The following is a 21,154-nucleotide window of genomic DNA, read 5'->3' as shown; positions in this document are numbered from 1 at the left end:
TATGGCTTGTTCTCTTTATTGCGTGTTCATTACAAAGGAATTTTATGTAAGTATAGCTTTTCTCCACAATGTTTTTTTTACAGCGCGTCCGCTGTATACAATTGCACCGAGTTTGAAATGTCCCCGGTGTCTACCACGTCTAGCACGCCTCCGGTGTCCCCCCCCCCCCCCCCACGTGCCTCAAGACAGCCAATGACGGCCGTCCGGTAGATGGTAGTGCGTAACCTAGACGGAAATGGCGAGAATTGACGGAAATACCCGAGTATTTCAATGGAAATTTGTGAAACTAATGTGTTATATATGTGAACACCATTGAATTTATTGCTTGACGGAAAAAAAACAAAGAAATGCTCCCCTCTCGTGTACGAACGAACGAAAGACGTCATTTCCGCCCAACATCGCATTTTGTGCCGAATGCCGAACGCTGAAAGCTAAGTTCTTCTTATGCTATCATTCTTTTGCGGCCTCCTGCCACGCTGTATCGAACGATTTCTTTCCTTCTGCTATATATATATATATATATATAAAGGTGCCTATCACAATAATAACAAGATTTTTACATTTCAAATATTAAGTACGCTTTTTAATTGTTTTTCAACTGAAAAAGCATAAATTGCATATTTTAACATTAGTGTACTCATTTGATTCACCACACGTGCTGTATTGAAGGATTTCACTTGTTTCTTCTTTTTCAACTATCCCCACCCCCCCCCCCAAAAAAAAAGACAAGTGGAGGTGTATTTATAATTTAATTAAAACCACCTGGGTTTCGTTGATTAGGTGAGAGCTGATTGGCTATTCCCTCCATTCGCAGGTGAGAGATGAGTTTTTTCTTTATATATTGACTGCTTTTGACGTTTGCACATGGTACATGCTTGGGAGCCTCATTGGTATGCATTGTTGTTTACGCTGTCGCTGATTCTCCTCATATGCGATGAAACCGGTCCAGTAGCTGAGGGGTGTGTGGCAATGGGATTCTCATGTGTGTACGATGTTTGAACGTCTTTATAGCTGTGGAGGAACTCTGAGAAGGGTTTGAAGCAGAAAAGCACGAACTTGTGACTGCTTTCTTGGGTTTCTTTATGCAGCAGCTTCGGCTGGAGGAGTGTGAGAGGTGTTAATCATTTATATAATCCTTGCCACCTGGGTTTGGCTGATTGGCTATTCCCTCCATTCACAGGTGAGAAATGTGGGTGTGTATATATATGTATGTATATGTATATATATATATATATATATATATATATATATATATATATATATATTTACACACCCAAATCACTTGTCTATCATGTCCAAATGTCAGCTTCCTCACTCAAAAGGTGCTTGAGATATATTGCCCAGATGAGAAAGAAAATAAAGAAATATCTCCCAGGATGAGGCTGAGTCCTTGGGCCTCTCACTCTCTCACCGTAGGCAGGTTGGTGGTCTTTCTGTCTTCTACCGTCTCCTCTCCAGTCTTGCCCCCCCCCGTTCTATCTGCAATTTGTCCCCACCACATTTCCGCAGGGCGCTCAAGGTCCGCCAACAACCCCCTTCTGGTAAAACTACCAAAATCACGAATCACTGCTCACATTCACTCTTTCATTCCTTTTTTCCCGCCTTTGGAATAAACTCCCTCACTCTATTCAATCCCATTCTTCCCTCCAGGTATTCAAAACAGCTGTTCACACCACCTCTTATCCCCCATCCAAATCCTTGATCTTTTCTACCCCCGTTAATCCACCCCAAGCCCACCTCCTTCAAATTCCCTGCTTTCCTTCCTGAAAGTCCCTGTAATGTCCATCTTGTATTCCCCATATACCCCGCCCCATTCCTCTCCCTTCCACAGATCTAATGTCTCTGTTCCCCACTGTTTTGTCCTTCTGACTCCCGCCCCTCTTGTCTCATGCCCCCCTTTGTTGTGCATTGTGTTCGCTCTCATACGAGCCTTGACAAGGAATACAAAAAAAGGAATTAATAAATCGATGAAAATTAATTTTTTGATTAATCAAAAAAATTAAATGTACTGTTTTTGCCAAAGCACATTTTCACTTTTGTCCCCAAATTTCAGCTTCCTCGCTCAAAGGATGACTGAGATATCACCCAAACAAACGGAGTAAAAATTGAGTACTCCCTTCCTTCAGCGCCCGGTGATGTGTATCGCCTAGATATGGAATTGGGAAGCAATGGTGTGCAATACAGCAGATCAGTGTAATGGGTGCATTTCCATTGATTTTGATAAATTCATTGCAACATTTGGATTTTCCGAGTGCCCTCTCACTTTAATTTGTAAGTGACTTCCATGAGCCAAATCCAGAAAGTTTTCAGTTTTCAAGTGTGCTGTATCTTCACACATTCCCCCCCTACACCCCCCGCACACATACACGTACACACAATTTTAGTTTGATGGTTTCAATGGGATCCTGGACCATTTTGAATAATAAATTCACTTGTCATTCTCAAAACCTGGCCAGGAAGTTTGATAACAGCTTTTTGTGTATAGGGGGGTGCAAAATTTTCGAAAGTTTTTCGGCTTTGGACTAACATTGACACAAAGGGTCCAAAATGGTATAAAAATATCAAATTTCATAAGATGGTTCACCGTACTCCATAATTTTCAGATATGAAGATACAACCACTCGGTCTCTCACGTGTATGGCCCCTGTTGACCACAAATGTCACTTAAAAGTGCCAACGGAGTGGTATAATTCCCAAATGCCTCCCAAAAAACTGGGTATTCTTCATTCAGTACAAAGTTTATTTCATATCGAGTTAGTTTATGAGTAATACTGTGTATGTATTTTCCTACTTATTTGTAACAAGAATTTGTGAACTTGTCTATTCACAAGATTTACTTGATCTGTATTATCGTTAATTCGTGTCAATTATAAAAATGAATTCTCACATGTGAAATTAGCGGTTGGGCATGTACATGTTTCATTGTTACTGGTATCTGATTGGATGGAACCATTGTACTTGCAGTTGCATGCATCTGAACATGGCATCCCATTTTTGCGGTTATGTGCACCTCACACCCACACATCGGTCCTTGTTACAGTTGCAGTTGATGAGTTTTAAAAGAGCCTTGGGCAGGCTGCTTGTCCATCCAATGGATTGTAAGCTGTCTGTTGCTAACATCGCAACCATGACTGTGAGGACTTGGTATTATAGCATTCGCTTCAAGTGACGTCCTGCTCCAAATACATGTCCTGTAATATGGTATTTGAGAGCACATTTTGTTGGTGGTAGTTGACATGTATGGGCATTCTTGCTACAAAAGAGTTTGTACCTAACTTGATTGTTGTCATTGTCACTGTCTGTAGAGGGAGCAGACAAAAAGCTCACATACTTGAAACTTCTCAGCAGTAATTTGGAAAGATGTACCAAGTGATTTCATACACGTCTGGGAAAGTTACTCGCTGAAATGCTTGTCCCCCCCTCCCCCCTTTTGTTGAGAAAAGTACTCGTAGTGTCACACCCGTGAAGGCGTGTAATCTCGGTTGTCCCTCGCATACACTTTCACCAAATGCATGCCAAATTTCTGTGCAATCAGTCTGTCGTTTCTTTCAAGGACAGAAGATTATGTTGGCATGGATTTTTGTGATTAAAAGCAAAGGCCAGGACTGTAACATCTGTATCTGGGGACTTGATTACTGTGCAATTATTTCCATTAGCTGCTGCATGATTAGCATGAAGCAGTATGGGTGTGTTGACCTGGTATTGTCTATTTCATACTTTGCCACAGATGGAACTGATGTCTAGTATTCTTCATCAGCAACAGCTTCAACAAGCCTGACCAGTAGTAATGGCATTTGTGTGTACTATCTCTGTTTCTGTTCTCTGATGAGGTTTCCAGAAAACAAGTTTGTCACCAAAGTATTTCACCAATTTGTTTTTCACTTTTTCAGTGCGATACTTTGAAGCCTCAATTCCATTTGCAGCGAGAATATCGATTATACATGTCACGTAGCTCAGTAATTTTGATGACATCCAGATCATCGATGACCATCTCAGACACATAGTTTGCAAGTTGTTAAAAGGCTGCCTGACTCATAGGATTTCTTTTTATGTGGCGTTTGTGCACTGGTGTGTTACGTAATTAATGAGACATAATTAGAACTGCCACTTTATAACTGCTGGCAGTGATGACCAGGTACCAAGACGTTCCTTCTTTGATTTGACACTTGACCCTCACCCATGACGTTTTTCATTTTTGTGCAGTTCAATTTAGAATGAGATCATAATTCAAATCAAATGGAAGACCAAATGGGTACAGTCCTGCAGTGGAGTCGTGAGAAGGAACCTGAAAAAGCAAAAAAAAAACAGATTAAGTCATCAGGAGGAACATGGGTAGGATTCCCATTTCAGCTGTTACTCCTCTACCTTCAAACCCATCCAGGCACAGCTCAATTTACACTCAGGTTCAGCATACAAAGGAGAATGTTTAATTTTGTACGTGCGCACATACGGGAGAGAAAAAAATCAACAAGGGAAAAACCTTTAACTCAAGTCTTGTATATCAAATGGGGGAAATGATTGAACAAGCAGGATAAAAGATAAATAGCTTTTCATCTCCGAAAGAGTAACTATTCCCATAGTTCAAAATCAAAATAACTGCTTTCTGCTACTGGTAAAGGAGTGAAATAGTCTAAACAATGTAGACAAGGCTCAAGTACAACGAAGCAGAAAAGAGCAAAACAGCCCCTTTCAAGGTTCCACAGGGTTTGGAGGTACAGACAGATAGATACACAGATCGAGGGAGTGAATTGTTACTTCTGCATGTTCTCAGCGTCGATAAAGAACAAGATTACATTTACTGGCTCTGCTCATAGAACCTCCCCAGTTTTTATGCAATGCTTCTACACAAAGAGCCATGTATTCTATTCATTAAATTTGTGAATTAAATGAGAAATGTCTAAAGTTATGTGTAATCATTGATGTACTTAAGTCTTCCTGGAACTTGTGCAACATTTCCAGGTTGTTACATAGTTTTAATCAAAAAATGACAAATCAATATAAACTGAAGGCAGATGTATGTTTTTCAGAAAGCAAATGGAACAGAATACATAGATATAATCATGTTTACAATGCACTCCTCTCAACTGCAGCATTTTCCCGAAATTCAAGTATTATTTTATGAGTGATGAACAATATCTTTATTCGTTCACACTTTTGGGTTGGAAACACCAATTACAAATGCTTAAAGAGGAAATCTTTGACATTTCCCCCCTCCCCATTTTTTTTTTCAATTTGCATTGCATAACTGAAAATACATAGCCCCTGCATGAGCACTTCTGTTTTTTGGGCATCAGTTCCCAAAACACAAATCATTGAACCCAGCCCTTCATGTCACAATCCCTCTCCAGCAGAGCAGGAAGCTTCAGGTGGTTGCACGGCTGGGCCTGATTTAGGCCAACGTAGTAATGGTATAAAGGTAGGCCCTTGAGGCCATTGCAGTGGGGATCGACCCAGCATGGGTGATCTCACCATTTTCAACACACCCGGGCTGAGGATTCAGGGAACAAGGCTAATAAGTGCATTAAGGATAACTTGTCCAGTCACAGAATCTACTCATGACATTGGCCTATGCATTCTCAATCACAATTTTGCACAAGTTATTACACTCTTCAATAACAGGATCCTTGCAAGGAGACTTTTGTTGAGAAACCATTACAGGTGTAGTTTTCCTCTCAAAGAATGAGGCAATCAATGAGGGCAATGTAGTAACACATTCAAAAGTTCTATGATAAAAGCAAATAACATCAGTCCAATAAATTTAAAAAATCCAATGCAACAATTTTGTCCACCATCCTCCAAAGATCCCCTTTTAGCCAAGAAAATATTCCATCATTGTATAATAATTATGAAAGCTAGTTTCTTCCCCCCCACTCCTTTTTTTCAAACTTACAATGTGTTATAATTTGTCTGGGAGACAAGTGCAACATTCAGACCCAATAAGAGCACAGGCTCATCCCCCCTCCCCCCCACTTGCAGAGCAAGTACTAAATACAAAGCGATTCGATTTTGCATAGCTACTGTTCGCAGGGCATTCATTTCAATATTGATATCTGTTAAACTATCCAAAGTTTCAATTGCAAGCAGCTGCCATGATTATATTTATTTATTTTTTCAGCTACCTTAGCACTTCCGTACTGAGGAAAGATGATCATAAAGGCCAAGTCGGTGTTAAAATAACCCGCTTACTTCGTTGCAAAATTTGAAATGGGGAATGAATAAGTATATGTACATGAGGTACTACATTACCCAAAAAGCACGCACCTGTCCAATTAATCGGAAGCCATGCAGAGGCTCAGTTTCCACAAATAAAATAGGTGTTATTCAATGCTGCTTGTGACCTTGTTGTGTGATTTTCAATAATATAATTTTTACACTGACTTACTTAACATTCTTTTCTCCAATGCCTTCTGCACTAGGCATAATTTTGGTTTATCTTTTGTTTGTATTACCACAAAATATGGAGGCATTTTACTTAAAATTAGGCCAGTACCAGCTACTAATCAGTGAGAGAAATACAAGTACAATTCCTAATTCCATTAATTGATTTCATAATTTTTGTTTTGTCTCGTTCTTTCTAACCATTCTTTTCTATTTCTGTATTATGATTAATATTGTTGCGGTTTCATAAACCGCATGCTGAAATTGAAACACGCAGCACGTCGACTTTTAGAATAGTTATCTCCATTATGAACGTTAAGAATAGTGCCTTCCCTATCGGGGTTATTATGTAATTAAATGCATTGAGTTGAGTAGTTAGCATCCCCTGTTAACCCGTTTGGAGAATAGGGACATCAGCGTATGATGACGTGTGCCGTGACAGCCGTCATCACAGGACATCGTACCTCTGGTACGCAATGGGGCATTTGAGAAACCGAGCCGAGGTAATTAAACCATTTGATTTTGAGTCCAGTCAGAGATCAGGCAGCATGTCCAACTGAATGTTTTGCATCCCGCAATTGAAGTGTTCTTTTTCCTCATCTTGCCGTCTTGTCCCGTTTTAAAGTGTTCGTCTGTGTTTGTGCTCGCTCTGCTTTTAAGCAACTTTAAACCTCAAGAGTACGTGGAGCGTTTGAATATACGTGCCTCAAATCCTCCTCATCATGTACACATATTACTTATGCATGAAGGAGGATCAGTGCTTATCCAGTATGTTGACTATTTCCTAATATCTTCACTGACAAAGGAGGTGGGCGAACAGGACGCTCTCCCATCCTCTGCACCTTTAATCGTAATACAATGATTACGTTTGTGTTGCACTAACCAACATTGTGAAAGCGTTTCATTCACAGGTGAAGGAGACTTTACCAGAAGCAGCAACAAAAGATTGCCACAGCTTCCATCCTGGAGATTTTACTCATACAGATACAGACTTCAGATAGGTGAAGGACACAACAACAACAGTAAGTACACACAGCAGTCAAGTGCGAAGGCAAAGCAACATGGGTATACTCCTCACACTGCAAGAGGGCTTGCAGCGACGGGAACCCTGAGGATTCCTAAATGACCGTTCTGTAACTACAATGATCACAGATTGATCATTAAGAATGTCAACTACAATTACTTTAATTTCTTTCATAGGTACAGGGGCACTCCCATGGCTAAAGGGACCAACACAAGTTGTTTGTGCTTATGCTTGCATACATATTTATGAAGAAAATAATTCCCATGCACTTGCATCCAGTTGTCACATTACCACAAATGAGAAGCTATCACATGTATGGGCTGTAGAGGGTGTGCTAACACAAGCATTTTGCACTTGCACACACCAGTCACATCGATGTAGATGCAAAAGACTGATGTCAAAAAAAAAATGCCCATTACAGAGAGTTTAGTCTTGATAAAAAGTTTCAGTTTCCAGGCTTCTAACCATTACAGACAAGGTATTTTGGACATTATCTCAGTGAAATAAAAGTCAGTGACATTGATTGTGTTGTTCAAACTCCAGATAGACGTAAACAAAGAAGACTGTCATATACAAAAATATCATGATGGGAAGCGATCAGCAGGAGTGGTTTTAGCCTCACCTGTTTGATTATTAGTGAAGTTGATGCACGGTCAGGGTGAGGTGTGTAGTAAGAAAGCTTGACCATGCTGTGGGCAACTTGGATCCGAGGCTGACCAACACGGAGGTGTTAATTATAGTTAAATCAGATATTGGGAAGTTTGTGATCCAAACGGCGAGGTCAAGTCTCAGATTTAAATAATGACTTCTTTTTGTGGATGGAGGTACATGGCAGAACAGACTTAGTGTGTCAATATGTAGAGATCAAAGATGCTATGGTCGTGGAGCATTTCCTGTTCAGGGGGAATCCTATTAGGTTAAAAATAATAATTATAATAAACAGGGCGGGGGTGAATGTATGCTTGGGAATGGAGTTCACCCGGCCCGATGTGCTGACACTATGGCAGATAGCAATATTGATTGTTGCACAAATTTAAAACAGATTAAATGCAGTGTCAAGAACGGACTCATGTCCAGTCTGTAGGATGGATAAGTGCTTTGACTAGATTCATCAAGTCAAGCTTAGAAATAAAGTGATTTACTGAAGGAGTACTGACTGATATTAAACTAACCATCAATCGTGGAAAATCAGGATGTGCTAAAGCACAGATTGTATTCCCAGGTCATGTTGTGAGTCTGAGTTCGGTTCTGCAGTAAGAGCAATAATGGAAACAATTGATGGAGATTAATATCACCGAAAGGTAAACAACACAACAAGGGATGGCAAAAGTGTAAGGAAGGTATATATCACCCACAGTACGAGCTTTGCAATGGTTTGGGCTATGCTTGGATTTAATTACTTTTACAGTAATTGTTTTCACAGATCACAATCTGTTAACTTTTTATAAGAGTTAGGATAAAGATCAGAGATTGATGACATAGAGCTTGACTTTAGGAGAATTAAACTTGCGAATTAAACATCGAAGGCAAAACCAATGGGATTGCAGATATTCTGACAGGATATGAATAACTCTGGAATTGTTCTTATTGTCAGTTGGGGAGAAAGAATCATCTTGCATTGGTATTATTTGTTGTCTTGATAATTGTACTTGCTATTATATTTGTAATTGCTTGTGTTAATACTTTGGTTTCAATGTGTTTGAAGAAAGTGACGAGTATGGTGATGGTACTCTGCAAAGAATGCCGAGAAAATGATTGATCCGGTACACAAGAGGATCCTGAAAATGAAGTGGAATCTCAAAGTCCTTGTGAGGGGTTTCCTGAAATCGACGACAACTACCTGGATTATGCAGAAGAAGTGGAAATTGAGAGACTGTGCAAAATACAGATTTCACAGTTGAATGATGAATCGAATTGAGAATAACTGAGAATACATTGCCAATCTGGCTGATAAGATTGGGAGCAAGGTATGAATAGTCTGCAATACCTTTTCCTGAAACTTGTATTGCTTGTGTTACAATTGATTATTTAATATGTGTGATTTATTTGCTTGATATGTGCAGAAAGAAGATTGTTACGAAGACTATGGTCTACATACGTTTCATGTTCCTCTCATGTATAAGACAAAAGGATGACTTTGATGATGTGTTCTGGAAACGATGTGAAATCGAGATAAATAACTAATGTGATAATGATGAAAATTGGTCTCATTGTACTTGGATTAATATTGCTTTTCTAGTAATTGCATTTACAGATCAATCGTAATATCTGTTGATTTTCAAATAGCAAATGTATAAGATGCGTGATGGAATAACACTTATTTGAAACTAAGCTCATGAGATTTCTGAATATGACTAGATAATATTTGAAACTTAATTAACATGCTGTAGGACCTTGTGAATAATTAAGTGTACTTTTGGCGAGGGAAAAATTAATGTGGCAAATGACAGATTGTGTTTGTGTTTAAAGGAATTTTTTTTTAATACATATATAAGCTATTTTGTGCTTGCCTCATCAAATATTCAGAGAAAACTTTAAGTTGATGGGAGATGCAATGATGTAAGAATCCTGGGGCAGCCAAAAGGGAACATAAACAATTGGGTGTAATGCTGCGCTTGGTGTTGCAGGGAAAGGATTTTGTTGATGATGGACTGAATGTTCATACAATGAGGGTGTTAAACAAATCTCTGTTTCATAGCTGTTAATGGTGTTAAGTAAGGCAATTTATGGTGCGTACAAACTGTTAAATTGTAATCATTGTACCCACTGCGTTCAAAGTTTAACCTTGGTTTTGTCTATTTCGGAGTGTTGGAAAGCAGACGAGCTGTGCAGTGTATACGATTTTGTCGAACTTCCACTGAGAGATTGGATGAAGGGGAGTACCCACATTTGGGGTGATTGGGCATCCATCCCATGATCACAGCGCGACCCCCTTCTTGAGGAGATGAAATGAGCAGATGAATGAAAGCCACGAAAGAGAAAGTTGGACAACAAGTCTAAACCTGGCGAGGTAACTAGTTGAAGCCATCGTGAATGGTGCCTGCCTGGGGATGTGACATCGCCAATACTCGTGAACCTTGCTCTGCAAATATTGCTTGGTCTTGCCGTTGAGGTGAGACACACAGCAAGGACCCTGACTATCCATACGGTGAGTCATCCACAACCCAGTGTGGGGTCCAAGCTCTGTACCTACGGAGCCTGCCTTCTCCTTGGCTCAGGAAGTGACTTGATTGTGTTTCCCGTTGAGTTTTTTTTTTCACCCGTCACACGCAGCTGCTTATACAGATTAATGTTTGTAAGCATATCCTTGAAACGTGGATATCAATGTAACGTTTTTCAGTGAAAGCTACTCAAGGTTTTTGGGTTGTATATAGTCTGCACTGTAGTTGTTAATCACACCGACTCCAACCTGCTAATGCCTGAAAAATTGCTGATATCGGCCGTGTGTGTGTGTGTGTGTGTGTGTGTGTGTGTGTGTGTGTGTGTGTGTGTGTGTGTGTGTGTGTGTGTGTGTGTGTGTGTGTGTGTGTGTGTGTGTTTTGTTCATAGAGCATAACATTATCGCTGTGAACTCTCCTACCTCTTCCCCTCTTTTTGTCCTGTCCTTGTTCTACCCTCTCCAAATACAGTGCAGCACTCTTCTCCCACACCTCTCTCACTCTCCCCTTCTCTCTCTCCTCTCTCTCCTCTCCTCTCCTCTCCTCTCCTCTCCTCTCCTCTCCTCTCCTCTCCTCTCTCCTCTCCTCTCCTCTCCTCTCCTCTCCTCTCCTCTCCTCTCCTCTCCTCTCCTCTCCTCTCCTCTCCTCTCCTCTCCTCTCCTCTCCTCTCCTCTCCTCTCCTCTCCTCTCCTCTCCTCTCCTCTCCTCTCCTCTCCTCTCCTCTCCTCTCCTCTCCTCTCCTCTCCTCTCCTCTCCTCTCCTCTCCTCTCCTCTCCTCTCCTCTCTCCTCTCCTCTCCTCTCCTCTCCTCTCCTCTCCTCTCCTCTCCTCTCCTCTCCTCTCCTCTCCTCTCCTCTCCTCTCCACTTCTCTCTCCTCTCCTCTCCTCTCCTCTCCTCTCCTCTCCTCTCCTCTCCTCTCCTCTCCTCTCCTCTCCTCTCCTCTCCTCTCCTCTCCTCTCTCCTTGGCTCGACATGTCTGGAAGGGAGTTTATCTCCGGATGTATCCAGATGAGAGTTTGCCTATGGACAGGTTGGCTCCGAACGTATCCTGGCAGTATTTATGTCTGGACGGGAATTTTTCTGGATGTGTTTGTACGATGGACCAAAAATAATTTATCAACTTCAATATACAGTAAGGTGTTGGCAAATGCTATATTTTCAACACGAGAGGAAATTTAAGAAATTATGTCTTCACAATTTTACCTGTTCTACAACTGGTAATGCACAGAAGATCGAAATAATCATTGAGTACAGTCGCACTCCATATGCCGGGATGGCACGGGAAAAAGATTTCCATCCCATCAAACGTATACAAAATTATATGCTGAAAAGCGACTATAAAATGACATCATATGCTTTTAAAAGTCGCATATTTTTAATTGAATATTTTCATAACTAACAAGAACTAGAGTTCAAAGAACACATTACCCTGCTTTTTTGAGAAACGAGGACTTGGGCAGGGTGTACGAATGGAAAATTAGATTGGTCATGATGAAGTAAAAGGTTGAAATATATTGTCCAAGTACTGCTAAACGAAGGGTTTTGAAAGTGCAAAAAAGGCGATTTGTGTTCTCCAGTGTTCAATTATATAATTCAATTGAAATTTAAAAAAAAAGAGATTTTGAAAGATGTAGAAAAACACATGTGGAAGTTTACAGCCCTATATGCTAGTTTCTTGTACACCACCTTATTTAACACGTTATATAAGTTATTCATGCCTGTTGTTTGTGTCCTTTATGATGTCCTAAAAAGCAGTGTTTCCAAAGGAGAGGGTATTGCATTTGGTTCTGTTTCTTTGTCTGTTTGTTTGTCTGCACAGAACTTTCGTGTTTTTCTTTGCAACCGCTTGTCGGATTAAGACGAAATTTTCACCATAGGTGTGACTACCCCTGAAGAATGTTTTCATGATAATTATGACATCATCCGTCATGTGGTGTGGCAGTGTGGAATTTTTTTATTTTATTATTCATGTACTCTCAATTATAATTGTTGCTGGTGCTTTATAAATATAACACTTGTGCTATAGTCGAATTGGCTGTCAATTGTGTGTCCCTTTTGTCTGGGTGTTGATTGGGGGGGGGGGGGTGGGGATGTCTTACTCTGAAACAAAGTGACCTGGTTGATAACACTGCAACTTTTGCCATGATTATGTCATTCTCTTTCATCCGGTTGGCACGTATTGCAGTTTGAGTTCTTTTGCCTACTGCTTATCAGACCCATGTACTCACTGCCTTTTATATACACAATTCCTTTTATTCATTTCTTTGAAAGACCTATAACCTACGGTCTTATCCTGTACTCCTTTTGGTTGTCTGCTTTTTAGTATTTTGTCTGATTCTCACCAAGGCCAGCTGAAAGTCACCATGTTCTCTCTCTCCCTTTGTTCTCCCAGCCCTCTCCACTCCCAGGAAAGCATATAAATGTCAGAAAATGTAACCTTAGCTTAATGCAAATCATTGGGATGTTTACATCTCAGTGCTTTGGACTCCGTGGTACCACAAAATAAATGTTCTCTGATCAAATGTACTTTTTGTTGTGGACAGTGAATAAATTTGTCTCTTACAGATTGAGTAACAGGATTTACACCAGGTCGGTTAATAGGACAAATCAGAAAATTCCACAACAGCAGCCATGTTGGAAAAATGGAAAAATTTGGACCTCTGTATCTCTGAAATCCCACCAAGGAAAAACTCGAAACTTGGCCCATCACAAGTACCCCTCATGCGGACTGAATGATTTTTTTTTTTAATGATGTTATAGGTTCCTCCTGATTACTTCATCATTGCTTTTTGCTTGTTTGGGTTTCTTCTAATTACTCCAATGCAGAACTGTACCTATTTGGTCTTCCATTTGATTTGAATTGAATGTATTTTAATCACATTCTAAATTCAATTGAATAATAATGAAAAACGTCATGGGTCAGAGTCAGGGTCAAGTGTTCAATTTAATGCAGGGTTGCATCAAAGCGGGACATCTTGGTATCCAGTCATCACTGCCAGCAGTTATAAGGTGGCAATTCTAGTTATGTCTGCTCTTAATTTCAGAACACACCAGTACACAAACACCACACAAATTACACAACACAAAAATACACAAACACCACACAAAACAAGTCCTTGTGAGGTTCTGCAATCTCTGATTGTTCTTTTTCTTGTTTCCAATTTCGTTTGATATGCAAACAGAGTTTAAAAAAAAATAACTTATCCTACTCCTCTCTATCCATGCGCAATTGGGATGAATTCAGAGCCAAACTGGTGAACTACAGGTTTGTTTTCTGATTTATGTTCAAAATATGGCATTCAATTGAAATCAAGTTGTTCCTTGATTGTAAACTGACGTTTGCAGACAGACGTGAACGATTGCTTAATCCTGCTTTTCGCCTTGCATGTGCAAGGCCAGAAAAAAAGACACTACGATACATTGCTAAAGTACCAGAGCAAGAGATCGCAAAATCGTTGAATTGTTCATCCACCAAATTGTTGACAAATGTCATTCAGCCTCGCACAATAATGGCTGAAGCAATTACAATGATTCCAACAGAAGGAAGCAACATTGTCTCTTGGGTATTATACTCGTACCATAACAAAAAATTATTTTTCAAAATCAAAAAAATACAACCACAATACACCACCACAACCTGTTGCACACCATTTGTGCATGCACAGAGTGAGGGACTCTCCTGCAAAGCAAGGCCTCATGGATTGATTGCAAGTTATGACAAAATGTGTAATTTGTGACTCAGAACTGTCCGCTGATGCTTTCACTGAGGTTCACAGGAGGTCATACCTGGTTATGAAAAAGAGTATTTTAAAGTCACCTTTCCATATACAGTATGCATACTATTGTTCAAGCAAATCATGCAGTATCTCGGTTGGTTGTAATCTCCATTTGTGGGTTTCAGGAGTTGGGAGGGAGTTCTCCCGGAACTCAAATTCTCCACCTTCTATTTTTTTGGCAATGGATCGTGATTCATGAACCAAACTGTAAAGTTTCGTTCTCATAGCCTTGTTCCAAGGGCTCTTTTCAAAATTTTCACCGAACCTCTGACAGCCTCCACTTTCATTTGTGTGGAGCTCGTGTGTGGTGATATTCCCAGGAATTATTTTTAAGTGCGCAGTAAGGGATTTCTTCATCATTCCTTTGGCTCCAGCTATCACTGGTCCAATTTCAGCTTTCTTCAATTTCCATATCCTCTTGACCTCATTTATTAGATCCTAGTATTTGGTCACTTTCTTAATTTCTGTGGCATTTTGTCTGAAGTCATTTGGAACCGAGACGTTGATCAACAATGCCGCTTTTTTCTATTTTTTTTTTGTGTTTGAGCACCATGTCCGGACACTGTTTTGTTTGCAATGTCCACACGTGACAGGGTCATCTTGTCACATGTGAGCATTACTTGCCAATTTTCGAGGATTGGCTCTGGTTTGTGTTTCCATGATTGTTCCGGGACCAGGATGTTGAAATGTTTGCCGATGTGCCAGTGGATTACTCTGAAGACGTCATGTCTTTCTGTGCTCCGTTTTTTCCGCCATGAGTTTTTTTACACCCTGAAAGGGGGTGGCTTATACTTTCTGTTCCTTCCACCAAAACCTGCATTTGTCCAATTGACTCGATCCCGCCATTTTCTTCAAAGCATTCGTGTCATGTCCTTGGTCTTGGGCAGTAATGATAATTCGTTCTTCATCCCAATAAATTTGACCTTCACTGAGCCTTCCGTATCAATCTCTGTCCTGTCAAGCTGTTTTTTAAAATCTTCCTGCTCTTTGTCATTCTCCCATTTGTCAGAGTATATCTGCTGATATTTATTTTTGTCGTTTTCCTTTTTTTTTTTTTCTTTGTGATCATTGGGAATGTTTTTGTTTCTCTTTTGTTTTCCTGTGTAGTATCCATAATTTGCACCTGCCTTTGGAAATTTGTTGCTAAATGGATTAATGATCACTTTTCTGGTTTCGTATTTTCTTGCTTGTGTACAAATCTCATCTGATAGTTTGTTGAGGTTTTCACATACTCCGCTAGTCCTACACACAATGTTCCGTGTACTTGGTTAAGCTCCATCAAACCACCTACTTCCTCTCGCCTCTGTAAGTACAACCACACGGTGTTTATAAAATGCATTTGTATTTTACCTCATGGGGTCAAAGCGCCGCTCGCATTCTCGCTTTTCTTGTGTACAGTTCATTTGAAAGTCGATATCTCCATTTATCGTGAACAGAATTCAATGAAAATTGACACGCACAAACTAAACAAATCTGCACAGGCATTAACTCGGCCCAATGTGTGATTCCGGCACTTTGGGCCGAGAAACGGCCCTTTCGGCCCATTTTCTTAAAATTGCTATATATTAAACCTCAATCTTGTGAGGTGTTCTGGTTTATTTTTCTGATGCGATGAAAATCTTACCAAATTTCAAAACCATCTGTCGTCCGTGCTATCGCTCAGCTGAGAGTTGTACGAATGAACTCCCACGGGGTATGTTCGCAATTCGAACTTGTTTTATAAAATATCTTGTGAATAGTTAGAAGTTTCCTTGTTTTAGTGTCCAGATTGTTGATCTCTAATTGTGGCCATTTTATAATTGCACAGCCATATTGGAATACCGGCACTGCAACTTGGTTTGTAGATTTGGTTTTGTTTTTTGGGGAGAGGGATGATTTCAGAATTAGTCTTATTCTGCATGGGTACTCTTTGCTGATTATTTTACACATTGTTTAAAACAAAACAATTTGTTTTGTGTTGTATATGCGGGCCTCCTTCTATTCCCAAGTATTTGTAGGATGCTTCGTTTTCTGGTTCCTGTATTGTTGTACTTTCATCGATTGAGATGTTGTCTGTTCTTTTTATTTTTCCTTGTGCAAATGTGCACTTGTCACATTTGTCAAGACCAAACTCCATTCGGATGTCCTCCGAGTCCTGCTTTACTCGTTTCAGTTAATTTGCCAATTTATTTGGTGTGAAGAGTTGTAGATCATCCATGTACAGGAGGTGTGTTACCTTTCTTGTTTCTTTAGTCGTTTTTCTGTTGCATATGATGTTGTATCTGTGTTCTCTTCCATTGATGAGGTGACTTTGTGGGTCCAGAACCAGACAAAGCAAGGGGGGGGGGGGGGAGAAACACTATCACCTGTAAGATACCACGTCAAATCTTTACTCCTGGGATTTCAATCTTTCCTTCCACCTCAGGTAGTATGAGAGTTGTGTTCCAGGGCGTCATTGCTTTCTCAATCAGTGTGATTATTTGGGGGTCAATTTTGTATACTTGCATGCATTTTATAATCCATGAATGTGGGACACTATCAAAGGCTTTTTTGTAATCTATCCAGGCTGTGGATAAGTTGGTTTGTCAGAGCTTGCAGTTTTCAAGGATGGTTTTATTTAACGATAAATGGTCTGTTGTTCCGTAGCATCTCCTTTTACATCCTTTCTGTTCTTCCTCGAAAGCTCTGTGAGTGAGGTGGTCGTAAACTGCATCAGTCATTCTACCTGTGAAAAGTTTGCATGTTGTTGTTGGGCATGTTGCTGGTCTATATTTGTTGGGTAGATGGGTTTCTACAGATTAAGGAATCGGAAGAGTTTTGCCTTCTGTAAGACATTCGTCCATTGACCGTTTCCCTTGGATGAGCTCGTTAATGCTCGAGTAGTGAGGGTGGAGAGCATGTAGTTGCTTTAGCCAGAAGTTGGGAATCCCATCCGGGCGTCATGGGCATTTGAGGTTCGGTGCTTTTTTGAGATGTTTTCTAATTTTGTTTTTTCGTCAATTGTCAGTTGGTGCATTTCCTCCAGATCTTGCTATTTATTTTCCAAGTGTCGTATCCAATCTGCTTCCTTGTTGTGTTCTTTTTCGTCTTCAAATATACTTTTCCAAAATTTTTCTACGTCCCCTTTTTCGGGGGAGTTGTCGGTTTATTTCTGTTTCCCCAGCTCTCAGCTCAACCTTTTCAGGGTGTTTTCAAACTGTTGATTTTGATTTCTTCTATTGTTAGCCTCATCATCGGTTTTTATTTTCCTTGCTATTTGTTGTATTTGGAGTTTATTATGGGCAGCTAACACCTCTTCCTCATGTAAATAGATGTGATCATGTGACCCCTTTATAAGGCATCTTTTTATTACACATACACAGGGAGGGAGGAAATTGGAAAGTCCAACATTGAGTAAAGGAACAGAATGGAAGAAGGTAGGAATGGAGGTATCTGTTTATTGTGTATATACAGGTAGGGAGTAAATTGAGGAAAATAAGAGAATGTATGATGGTAGGAGGAGTGGTGGAGCTGAGTGGAGTTTGGGAGAGAAGCGGAGGAAGATTGGAGGATATAGGAGTATGGGGATATAATAGAAGGGTAGGAGCAGAGAAAGAAGAGAGGGTAAAGAAAAATTCTACCATGCTGGCACACAAAATAAATAGATGACTCCAAAAGTGAAGGACAACAGGGTCGCAGAATGTCTGAGTGAAGACAAAAGGGATGGGAATTTTGGATGGGACATTAAGGAAACTAGGGAAGAGACTTGTACGAGATGCATCTTCGAGAGGGTGGGAGTCGGGGTTTCCCCATGTAAACGCCCATTGAAATAATTTACTCGAGGATGACGTCATTGGCATCCAAATTGGGAAAAATAGAGTTAAGCAAGTCAGAAAAAAAATATTTGGAAAATATTTTGATCTCATTCTGACAAATAAAATACACAATTACACCAACCCACTCTACAAATGGACAACTACCTCTAACATAGACATCTTCGTGCAATTGTTACTATTGCCACCGATAACAAAATTATCAAAGGATGTCGTGATGATGATTTGTAGAAGGATTGTGTTGCTGTATTGTGATGTCATTCCAACCTTGCCATTCCTTGTCATTCTTTCCTCTCTTGTATGGTTGTTTTTTTGGGGATTCCATCCTGACATGTTCTTTAATTAATATTATTTTTAATATACATTTTAAACCATTCAAATGTAATCCTGAGCTGCAACACTGGATTTATGAAACAGCAACATGAATTTGATCCTTTATTAAGTCATAGGCTGATGTCATAGCTCGAAACAACAGCATTTTGTGTTTTACATTTACTTGTAAATTTACCTGTATGTCATAATGCCAATAGAAGGAAAACCCAAGCAGTTTATTATGGTAATTCTTGGCCTTCTCTATTCCCAAAGGATTTAAGGAATAGTTTCTGGTGATATGCAAGGTGAACTGTTCCTGATAAACCTGCACATTGGATTAAGACTGAGGAATGGGTGTAAGGTTTAAAGGTGTGTGTTGAGTGGGTGAGAGGAAGGAGTGGCTGTCAGGTGGCTCAGCCAGATTTACCTGTAGTGCTTATGCCTCTCTAGCCAGGGGCATTATTGATTGAGAAATGGTGGGAACTTCTTGCTTCTCTTTTTTTTTTTTTCCTTGCTCTTCACGCTTCTTACCGCACAGAGAGATCATCTAATGAGAGCTCTATCCAGCTTTCTTTCTTCTCCAGTGTCTCTTTTTTTCTTTGCTTCTGCTCCTCGTAGCCTACGGTGACCCAGCATGCCGACACCACACATCTCTCTGCTCCTGTGCATCGGGCTGACTGTCATAATCCATTGGTTCATGTGGATGGTTTCTTCTATTCTTCACACTGGGAAGTTCTTTGATATGACTGGTGAGAAGGGACACATTTCTGCACGGGACCACACAACTCGGTTTGGCATGGCACTCAGCACACCAACTAGCGTACTGATGTTGGCACAGATTTTGACGATCGCAAGAGGATTTCCATCATCTGTTCAAATTGGTCTATTGGCAGTATATTAACTCCTGGAGTAATGTTGAGATAGTGTTGGACATTGGACAAAATTGTGTTAAAACAAACGTCATTGTACAGGGTGATTAATTAAATAAAGGGTGAAGGAAAGTAAAACGAATATAAACGAGAGTTCATAGAACACATGACCCTGTACCTTATTCAGAAACAAGGACATGGTTGGTCTTTGGAACTCTCACGAGTGGCGAAGTTGATTGGTCGTGATGGCGAAAAATGCGTCAACATTTTGTCCAAGTACTGCTTAACGGAAGGGTTTTGAAAGTGCAAAAAGGCGATTTTGTGTTCTACAGTGTTCAAGTATATAACTCAATTGTAATAAAATCAAGTTTTTACAAGTCGTAGAAACCAAATAAAAACAAATCCGGATTTTTTTTTTTACCACGATTGATGCAGTGTCTTTTACATCCCCTAATTTAACACGTTGCATTAGTTATTTATGTCTGGTGTTTGTGTCCTTTATAACGTCCATAAAATATAGGTTTCTTGTTTGGATTGATTTTGAAATTTGTTTGACTGCCACACAGACAGACAGACAGACAGACAGTAAAAAATTTTTTTTTATCTCACTCCTCTGCACATGGGATTGGGTGAAATTCAGAGCCAAAGTACTGCAAAACTTCAGGTTTGTTTTCCCATTTTTGTTCCAAATATAACATTCATTTGGAATGAAATAGTTATTCGATCATAAACTACTTTTGCAGACAGATGTGAATCAATGTCTTAACCCGACTTTTTGCTTTCCGTGTGTTGGGTCATGAAGAATTCTAGATGCTATGTCAGCAGCGGTGAGAGTAGTGTATACAAGTAAATAAATAATTCAAAGGTTGTGAGTGCGCACGCACGTGGAGGATGGCCTTGGAGGTACGCGATGCTGTCTTGCCTGGGTTAGAATCCCAGCCCAGCTATAAACTGTCATCCCAGTATTTCACAGGCAGGGTGATTCATCGTTGTGTGTTCCGTCCCTTGGATGTACATTAAACGGGAGTCCTGTCTGCTGGCATTATTTGATGGATGTTAAAGACTCCCACAGTGCCCTTTGCGAAGAGTAGGTGAGCTATCGACAGCACCCTGAACAAATTACAAATTCCTTCCCCAACGACTACTGCTGGGAAGACAATGGCAAACAACGTAGTATAACCAGAACCAAGAAACTGCTTGCTCTGAAACAGAGTATGGTATATCAGAATCAGAATAATTTGAGGTGGTGTGTTGGTGGTGGAGGTTCTAAAGATTGGTATTTCACACGTGATGGTGAAAAGTGAAGGGATTTGTGAGCCTTGGAATACGAGAAGATGGCAACCCTCCCTTCAGGAGAAAACTCGAGGCGTCCGTCCAGTCTCGCAAACACTTTCACTCCACCAGAAGAAGAGGACAAGCAGGATTCCTAAATCTAATTGAATCCAAGTTCTAAACAACAATGCATCTCAAAAGGCAAATCCCAACAAGTCCACTTTGTACTCGAACTAAACTTGACATCCTCATGACTCCATCTTTGCTCTTTGCTTCTTCGGGTTCCTTCTTGGTCTTCCATTTCATGCTGTTTGTACCATATCCTGATGCTGTGTGGACTGTGCTTCCCCGCTGATGGATATCTGGTAGCTTGTACATGTTGCTGTGTTTGAGTCTCAGGAGTAACTGCTGAAATCTATCTGTCTGGATTCTTCCTGACATCTTTGTTCTTTGTTCCTTTCACACTTTTCTCATTTTTATTTTGCATAATTCTCTTTTTCATTTTTTAATTCTTGCTTTTTCTTCTCTTTCATCTCTTTCACTCTCTAGTCCTCTCTTCTTTAATTTTTTAATC

At 40.1% G+C, this 21,154-nt stretch overlaps 1 protein-coding gene across 3 annotated transcripts in view; it reads left to right on the top strand.

Moving 5' to 3' along the window:
- Positions 1 to 9,940: 9,940 nt before the first annotated feature.
- LOC147028920 (uncharacterized) overlaps positions 9,941 to 21,154 on the top strand; it is a 42,622-nt gene continuing 31,408 nt past the window's right edge. The window contains exon 1 of one of the 3 annotated variants that reach the window (XM_085879788.1): positions 9,941 to 10,550. Coding sequence is in view for 2 of the 3 variants with exons in the window: in XM_085879787.1 (XP_085735913.1) it covers positions 19,074 to 19,188 (115 nt within the window). In the remaining variant the exon portion in view is untranslated. Of the gene's footprint in view, positions 10,551 to 18,885; positions 19,189 to 21,154 lie in introns of those variants that run through there. The other 2 variants (XM_085879787.1, XM_085879786.1) reach the window with 2 other exon arrangements.

Source organism: Eptatretus burgeri, chromosome 4 (genome assembly GCF_056783735.1).
Source record: "Eptatretus burgeri isolate ZD-2024b chromosome 4, Ebu_testis_v1, whole genome shotgun sequence".
Taxonomy (NCBI): domain Eukaryota; kingdom Metazoa; phylum Chordata; class Myxini; order Myxiniformes; family Myxinidae; genus Eptatretus; species Eptatretus burgeri.
Note: the sequence above shows the minus strand (reverse complement) of the source record. Positions and strands in the feature narration are given on the sequence as shown.